The sequence below is a fragment of the Leptodactylus fuscus genome, chromosome 4 (genome assembly GCF_031893055.1).
Source record: "Leptodactylus fuscus isolate aLepFus1 chromosome 4, aLepFus1.hap2, whole genome shotgun sequence".
NCBI lineage: Eukaryota > Metazoa > Chordata > Amphibia > Anura > Leptodactylidae > Leptodactylus > Leptodactylus fuscus.
This window is the reverse complement of record NC_134268.1, coordinates 199529673-199539089: the sequence shown is the minus strand read 5'-3', so window position 1 is coordinate 199539089 and position 9417 is coordinate 199529673. Positions and strand designations below refer to the sequence as shown.

The 9417-nt window shown below is 41.8% G+C and overlaps 1 protein-coding gene across 1 annotated transcript in view; it reads right to left on the bottom strand.

Annotated features, from left to right (window-relative positions):
- Positions 1–330: 330 nt before the first annotated feature.
- NRP1 (neuropilin 1) overlaps positions 331–9417 on the bottom strand; it is a 153436-nt gene continuing 144349 nt past the window's right edge. The window contains exons 14-18 of the mRNA XM_075271602.1: positions 8412–8549; positions 5348–5625; positions 4693–4789; positions 4228–4287; positions 331–2196 (exon numbers count right to left, since the gene is read on the bottom strand). Coding sequence (XP_075127703.1) covers positions 1913–2196; positions 4228–4287; positions 4693–4789; positions 5348–5625; positions 8412–8549 — 857 coding nt within the window. The 3' untranslated portion in view covers positions 331–1912. The remainder of the gene's footprint in view (positions 2197–4227; positions 4288–4692; positions 4790–5347; positions 5626–8411; positions 8550–9417) is intronic.

Sequence of the window (9417 nt, the reverse complement as noted above, 5' to 3'; positions counted from 1 at the left end):
TCAAAGTAATGACTATGGTAACAAAAAGTTTCACCGTAGTAACATTATATCATCTCATGGCCTTTCCACTTTGTATAGGACCATCTATAGTCTTAACACTAGAAGTCCCAGAGAGGGATCATTTAACATTTCTCCCATGGCTTCAAATGGGAGCTCGAAATGTCTGGGACTTCTAGTGTTAAGACCCTCATACACATAAGAAAAAAGTTGGCCAAGTCTTCCTACTGGGTGCCCATCTTGTGACTATGAGTCGTCCCCCCCCCCCCCAACTCTACACCGACAGATGATATCAAGAATTGAGCATGTTCAATTTTAGTCTTTGACCCTTTTGTTCTCTTCGGAGGTACGTCTCTTTTCCCCGTTAAAAATACGCACATGCTCGGCCAATCCCAAGGTGTATAGGGGAGTCAGGAGGAACGTCTACGGGTCTAAGTTACATGGCTCATATTGATAGAGCCAACCACATTGAAAGCATCTCTAGCACCTTCTATAAAGTCAAAGTCTATGGCCCAACGAAACATTTCCTATATAGACTTGTTCCAAAAAGGGCAGCTGTGTTCTGGACGTAAATTGTCCACTTAAATTTGGGCTAAGACTTCTATACAGTGATATGATAAAGAAACAATGGTGTAGATAAGACACCAACTTCCAATGGTCTATCTGCGATCACCTACCGTTCTCCGCTTTTTGTTACCATACGGTATTACATAATCACTTGACTTTTTTTTTTTTTTTTTGGAAAAATGATACCGAAGCTTCTGACCTCCTGACAGAAAGTCAAAGTTAAACTTTGTAGGGTAAATGTCAGAACTTTCCCTTATTCCATCTAAACCAAAGGATGGTCTTCAGCAACCATACTGCCTTATGCCTCTGCGGCAAAAGCTTTACATCGTCTACTCAGAGCTGAGTACAAATTGTTAAATACATTCTACCGAGAAGAACACAAATGGGGTATTGCAGCTTTTTTTTTTACAATAAAATTGTGATTTCGACTGAAAAAAAAAAAAAAAATTGATATTCAGAAATAAAAGCTTTTCAGCCAAGTCGGTGGTTTATCTAGAGCCCTTGCCTTATCAAGGCCATCGGGGGGGAGAAAAATGACCGTCCTAGTACACAGTTTTTCAGTTTTTGACAAGGGCCTATGATAAAAAAAAAAGAACATTATTGTAATCAGTGAGAATACAGTCAAAACTAACACAAACACAAAAAGGCACTTGAGAGGACATCCACTAGCTAGTGCCGCAACATTTCCTCAAAGGGTAGACCGCCACCCCCTATTGCCGTTGCATTTGATGATGGTGCATGTACTGTATAGACGTTTTTAAGCACTATGCTTCAGAACAACACTGAAACACAACAATAATGGATAGCTTTGCTTCAAAAATGCCAAAAAACATCATAGTGGCACATTTTTTAGGACTTCCTAAGCCTTTGTTACAGCACAAACAGATATGCACAAACATGAAATAGTCGTGCTGCGAGTCCAAGGACGTGTAGGGGGGGAGGGGGTAGATCACACAGGTCAGTGTGCCAATCCAAAAGCGCCCCCCGACAAGTGTTATTTCGTGACCGCAATCTGGGTTCTGTGCACAACCAAGAAGTATCCGCAGCAGGAAACAGAACAAAACGAAACAGAGGTTACAAAACCATAAAATCGATCATAATTGGTCTCAACACCAGCATCAGATTATCCAGAAACAAAGTAACGAACAGAAAAGCCAGCTGTACATGATTCAGATTGTATATACGTTCATAGTTTTCAGGTATATTCACTGAAGCTCCTGAGAGAAGTTTGGCTTCACGACAACCAACGCACTTTTTAGCCTAAACAGTAAAAGATCATCGGTCCGCCTTCACCAAGATTGACTTTAGTCTTTCCACCAAAAGTAACATTAGGTTTCCTTTTGCCGCTTCATGCCTCTGAATATGTATTCTGTGTGTTTAGTTTGTCCTTTTTCAACTTGACACCATCTACAAGTTCAAAATTGTAATTTTCTAGGGCGGACAAGTTCCTTTGTGACATTACATGGTGCCAACACGCACAGTAGAGCACGACTCCGCAGATAGCTCCTAGGAGGACCCCCAGAGCACTCATTGCGATGATGGTGATAAGAATGGGGTCCAAGTTCTTCAAGACGCCTCCTGGATGTCGGACAACGGTGTCGTTATTCCAGCCCGGATAATTAGGCGTGATACCTGAAACAAAGAAGGATCGGTGTTAAGTGTTGACCGTTCATGGATTTATCTTTGGTAAGAACATAAGATGGAAGGGTCTGTTTTGGGTCTATATGGGCGCTTGCTTCATAGACAAGCTTGTATGTATAGATAGGTGGTGGAACACTTCAGACAAGACAAAAATAATTCCTGTTTTGGGAATTAGTAGCCCCACTAGCAAACATATAGCTTCCTATGGAAGAACATAAGATGGAAGGCTCTATTTTGGGTCTTGCTTCATACACAAGCTTCCTTGTATAAATAGGTGGTGAATAGGGTTGAGCGATTGGGATCGGGAAAGATGGGATCCCGATCGGTGATCGAGCAAATTTCATGATCGCGATCGGGATCAGGATCGGCTGGAAAATGATTGGAAATCGGATTTTGAAATCTCGAGAACGGCATTGACTAGGGTTGGGCGATCGGGAAAGATTGGATCCCGATCGAGCAAATTTCACAATTGCAATCGGGATCGGCTGGAAAATCGGACCTGAAATCTCAAAATCGGCTCAACCCTAGTGGGGGAACACTTCAGACAAGACAAAATATCATATCATGCATAGGCCAACGCCTGAGCCGGTGGTACAAGACACAAAAATTCAAAAAGTGAATCCATGTGCCATACCGCACCCCACAACCTCTCCACATCTCTAGAAGTGATGCCATAAAATTCAGAGTAGAGTCCCATTAGAAGTGTAACCTGAAGCCCATAGATAATGTATTGCTTATCATACTGGGCCCTTCATATTGGCAAGTGACAACTACACCCTCTGCACCCCCTCAATTTACGCCCTATCCCATAGATCAGGAGTGGATACTGCATCAGCATGGGAAAACCTTTCCATAGCCCTATTAGGGGGGATTCTTGCTCGGGGCCCCCTTCTAAGTACAAGGACATCTCTATTCTGGACTGCCAGTACTTCTCTTATGCCGTACAATATGTCCTATAGTTACAGTAACTTTACATTCACATTATGTTTCCTTGCACATAGGATTGCAGGTAAACTACACGGGAAAGGGGTTAAATACATAATCCGACCACAAATAACGAGACTCCAATCCTCTTAGTCTGTTTTGCAGTTGTGTAAATGAATAACTGAGCTCTGCTATATCAGTAGATCAGAGGTCCGTGGAACGTTGTGATACTACAACTCCCAGCATCCTTGACCCCCATAGGGGCCGTTCTATGGTCATACCCCATGCACACATTAAAGCAAGGCTGATACTTTGTAGACTTAATGTAGGAAAGTCTTGATGTGAGCATAGGGATAATATCTGTCTTATTGATCGAGTATCACAGCTGCACATTGTAGATAAGCCCAAAGCAAAAATGATGGCGCGTTCCAGATAAGTGTTAAATCAATCCGGCATCAGTACAACATTGCAGCTTGTTTATGATAACGCCATAGACTGGAAGGAAAAATGATCCTGTAGCCCAAGGGGAAAAATCCCTATGACATGAGATATTCAACATTCATGTATGATGGCCCTTCATTCGGCAGTAAAGTGCAGGAAGTTGTACATCTTAAGGCGTCCATAAAACTTCCTTGTAGCACATCTTGCCTGCGGCCATATCTGCTGCTCAGCTCCATGTACAGAGATATAGTATGGAGAAAAGTGTGTTTTAAGGAAACGAAATAAAGTGCGTGTGATGTTAACTTCAATGGAGTAGCGCAGTGTTCTTCCTATCCATCGGTCTTCTTCCAATAGTATGGAGAAGACACATTGAATGGGGGTCGTTTATGGCATCACCAAAAAAAAGTGGTGGTACAGGTCCCTACTGTCCCTACCATGAACAACCAATGTTGACCTGGTCCACCAGAGGATCCTCCAGAGGGCCCCAGCTCTAACACAACAATGGTCCAGTAGAAGACACCCAAACTTGAGGGGTACTATGGTCTATTTCTTAGGGGTTGCTGGATAGAAGTCCCCCAGAATCATTTTATTTGGTGGAACCTAAGTCCGACACTATCATGACCAAACTCCATGACTGTGTCCCAGCACATGACATACCTTGGTTATTCACATTTCTTTGGTCCACGGTACCTGCTCCGGATTCTGGTGGCTCGGGACCTAAATAACCCAAAAGAGTGTAATAAATATGATTGCTATAAGAAATAATAGTCTATATATCACAGTATTGTGCTGGCTAGGGGTTCATGTGTATGGTCATATTATGGCTCCATACAAACTTCAAGTTGAATACGGCACCCATAGAAGTTAATAAGGCCTTACTGTAAATTTAGGTGCTCAGACGTCATACAGAAGTTTGTGGTATTCTCCATTAGATGTTATATTATGAAGTTGTTCATGCTCATTACACCAATAGCTATATGACCGCCATATACATGCACAGTCAGATTGGTGAATAAGACGCCTCTGCCAATGGCTTATTTCACTTACGGACAAAGCATCGGCAATATTGAACCCTGCATGTCCGATCCTTTTTCCCCCTTGACAATATTCTCAGGTACATACCTTTACAATCTTCAGGAGCAATTTTATTAGCAATGGAGATATCGTCCACAGCAATCCCTCCGCTACTCCCTTTGCCAATTTTGCCTTCAACCACGACCTGGACATATAAAAATAGAAAAAAAATATATTAAAACACTGCAAACCTACAGTCTATGTGCCTTTCATCTGTGTCATTTTAACCCCAGCTCTACTTTCTCCTCTAGGGGGCAGTAGTTAAATTCACTTAGATCATTAGGTGCCTTATAGCAAATGGATATGAAATAGTCTATGGCCTATAAATAGTATATATTTTATAAGGTGTATTATGCGGGTGACCAAAGACCACCATCACACCAGATACAACCACCATTAGTCTAGCCATATTCAGGGGTGTAGATGTAATAGGGGGCCCTGTTATAGATTTTGCACAGGGGCCTATGGGCTTCACGTTTCACCTCCAAACATATGTAGAACATTTTACAAGTATCTGAAGCAATATTTTCACATCCTAGTAACAAATGGTGAAGTCAGGTCAGCAGAAGACCATTGCTAATCTCTGTTTTGAGAATTGGTGGTCCCACTAGTAAACATATACTTTCCCATGGACATTTGGTAAGAACATATGTGTATACAAATGGAGAATCCATAGAAGAAAAAACCTAGTCTTGCATCCTACCCGATACGGCTTTATTGACTTGTGCAGGAGAACTCGAGCTTCTCGCCACGTGTTGTGATATTTGCTGTCGCTGCCAGCTACCCATAAGAGTTGGTCGAAACCTTCTTGACTTTCGTAATGTAGTTTTATGCTCAAAGAGCCAACGTGAGATCCGGAGATGTGGTACCAGAAGGTCATGCACTGGGCAGCATTCAGGGACGGCACGACAGGGCTCAGGAGACGGGCCACTTTACCACTGTGCCCTTCATCAGATTCAGAGTAGATGAAGTTGCCATCTCCTGCAAAAAAGACAGAGGTTTTGTAGCTTAGTAATCTTTGCACTGGTATAGTACTCTGTGCTACAGACATGGCATTCTGTGGTATGGGACTATATAGTACTGGCATGTGACTTTATATACTCTTTACTACTGGCATGGTATTGGTGCTGGTATAGTCCCGGTATGGGACTCTGTGATATTGGTATGAGACTCTATGTACTAGTATGGTACTTTATTATACTTTTATGGTACTCTATGGCATTTTTATGGTATTGTGTGGTACTGATATGGAACACTGTAATATTAATAAGAGTGCTCTATGATACTGGTATTGGTATGGTGTGCTACACTATGGTACTGGTATGGGACTCTGTTACTGGCATAGTGCTAGTATGATACTCTATGGTACAGGTATGTGACTTTTATGATGCATAGATACTAATATGCTACTATATAACTCTAGCATGGTGCTGGTATAGGACACTATGATACTGGTGTAGTACTATATATTACTGGTTTGGGATTCTATGAGACTCTCTGGTATTTGTATGGCACTCTTTGGTACAGGTTTGGGACTCTGTGGCCCTGGTATGGTATTCCATGATATTGGTAATGATTACAGATGATCGAGTAGTATTCGATCGAGCAGTTGAATATTAAGATCTACTCGAATCGAATATAGAATTTTTAATATTTCACCACTCGCTCATCTCTAGTAATGATCTCTGTGGTACTGGTATGGTACACCGTCATACTTGTATAGTGCTATATGGCACTTGTATGGTATCCTATGATACTGATATTGCACTCTGTTGTACTGAAATGGTACTCTATGGTACTTGTATCATGCGCTGTATTGATATGGTATCCTATGATACTGGTATGGGACCTTGGTACTGAAATGGTACTCTATGGTACTTGTATCTTACACTGTACTGGTATAGTATCCTCTCATACTGCTATGGGACCTTGGTACTGAAATGGTACTCTACGGTACTTGTATCATGCGCTGTATTCGATATGGTATCCTATGATACTGGTATGGGACCCTGGTACTGGAATGTTACGCTATGGTACTTGTATCATACTCTGTACTGGCACGGTATCCTATCATACTGGTATTGAACTCTCTGGTACTGGAATGGTATACTGTTATACTGGTATAGTACGTTATTCCTGCTGGCTGGAGTGACTATGGTCACTATTTTATTATAACGTTCAGTGCATTAATCTCCTCCACTCCCCTAGTGGTGGCTTTTGAACCAATAGAACATTCCCTTTAAAGGCACCATTTTACTACAACTTCTTTGTATGAAATATCCTTTACTAAGGACTGATCGGCTATTCTTTTCTCAGGACAGTGTCTGAAAATCTAACACATGACGGCTCGTCGCACTTGGTTGAAAACTGGTAAAAAATAGTATAAATCTAAAAATTCTGAAATCGTAAAGCGCCAATGAAATAGCAAAGCCATTGTACTACGGACCAACTGTGCGGAACAGATAACCAGTCTATTTAATGCTTAACTGCATGAGATGTATACGGCTCAGTGTCCAAAATGAAGAAAACTTGGCCGTCCAAGTACATTAGATCATGTTTCATTAGCAGCGCAATTCATCAAACGCAATGTTAATTTTCTGCCCACTGCCCATCAAACAGTAGGGGAGAGAATACAAACAATGGTGTCCAGGAGGAAATTGATATAAATCTAGTGTTTTATGAGGAAACTCTTGTGGAACTGAGCAGGATTTAGGAGAGAACTATAATCTGCACTGCATGGAAGCCAAGTCCTTGCGCTATTCGATACCATCATTTCGCGTGTCACCCCTTGATCTATTGCAAGTGGTAAAGTAGTGAATGCAAATGTCCCTCTTCAATAGGTACTTCTAGATGAAGAAATCTGTTCTATAGCACTTAAAGAGGCACTTTGTTAATGCCCCCCCGTGAGCCTTGCATTGCAACTTGCACAGAGAGTTTGACCTCCAGTTCATAGAAAACACTGTGTGCATCAGAGGAGGTCAGCGCTCCAGAGGGGAGCACATAACTTCACAATACACCTGTGTGTTTAGTAACACTACACTACACGCAGGATTCATGTCAATTTTTTTTTACTGGAGTACTTCTTTAAAGAGAATGACCAATACTTTATACAGTATATATGTAGACATAAAGGGATCAAAATGGAGATTGATGACCACGGTCATCAATAACAGATTGGTGCGGGAGACAGAAGCTGTCTACAATGTACGGAGCTCTGTATACTGTATCAATAGCCAAATAGAATTGCAGCTCTGCTTTTATCACTCTAATAGCTATATACCTTGTATACGTCTACCTGCAGCTGATCGGTGCAGGGTCTGGGCATTGGATCCTAACCAATCTGATACTGATTTCAGTGTACAGTGTATGATGTGAAGTCCCAATGCCAATCAAACTGAGCCTTCATACAACAATGGAAGAGTTCAGCTCTGAAGCCTGCAGACGCATGAATGCAGCTCTATAGTATAGTACCGGCTGTAACTCGAGACCAGCACAAGAAGCTCAAACATGGTTAAACAGTCTAAAAATTGAAATAATCATCCATTTTTTTTTCAGATAGCTAAGACTGCATTTATTTTCTGGGATGTCTAGAAGTAAACATAATTCTAATTGGTTTCCTAGAGAAAATAGAATTCACTATGTGCCCTTCCACTAGATGGCAGTGTTCCTATCACAATACAGTCACCAGCCTTATATGTAATATGTTGGTTCTTTGGCCACTGGATATTAATAAACCGATTGAAGACAATGACTATCGTCTCACTTACCTGTGTGGTCCTGTACTGGGCCGGTCTTACTGTTCAGCACTGTCCACTTCAGTCCCAGAGTACTATCGTGCTGCCACTTACAGATGGTCTTCTCTGATCCCCATCCGAATTTACAGTCCAGATCACTGGGCGGTGGCTCTATAGAAACATAGAGATGCAAAGGTATTGAGAAACAGTATGGACCACTAATGGCGGTATACGGTATAATGTTACTCAATGATATTAGTCAAATTAAATTGGTCACCTGTAATAATGAAGCATACAATAGTTCCTAATTCATATAGAATAGGACAGGGATGGACTGAGAGTGCGCTACGACTTTGATCAATACATCAATCATTATAGATACAATTTACTTAAAGGGGTTGTCCCATCACAAGGATCCTATCTATACTGCTGGTTAATGTGGATGTAAGACTTTTCCTAAATACACTGCTTCAGCAAAACTGCTTTGTTTGTCCACTATCTTACTTTATTCAATTCATTGTGGCCACAGCCCTGACCTAGCTGCTCCTGAGTCAAATGATGTATCTGCTGCTCTCAGGGGGGAGGGAGGAGGGGCTAAGTGCAGGGAGCCAGCCTGTGTATCTAAATATTCCTGTGTCTACACCACGTGACCTAGCTCCCTGCTATCAGATAGAGGAGAGGAGCTGCTTTCATTTCTTCTGTTCTCCCAGTTATCAGGCTAGCTAATTCAATTGTGTTCATTATGGCAGAGACAGGCAGTCTCTGTATGTAACACAGAATGGAGTTGCTGCTGCCTGTACTTCATAGTCCAATGTGGGTGGGCGGAGCTACACTCGAATGTGGGGGCGGAGCTAAACGGCAGGTTGCCTGTGAAACTCCGCCCACCAAATAATGCAAGCAACCAGGAAGAAAGAAGATTTTACAAGAGTGAAGACTGCTGAGTATGCGAGGTGGGAATACCCCTTTAAAGGGAACATATCACATTGTACATGCAGCATGTTATAGAGCAGGAGTAGCTGAGCAATTTGATATAGGTTTG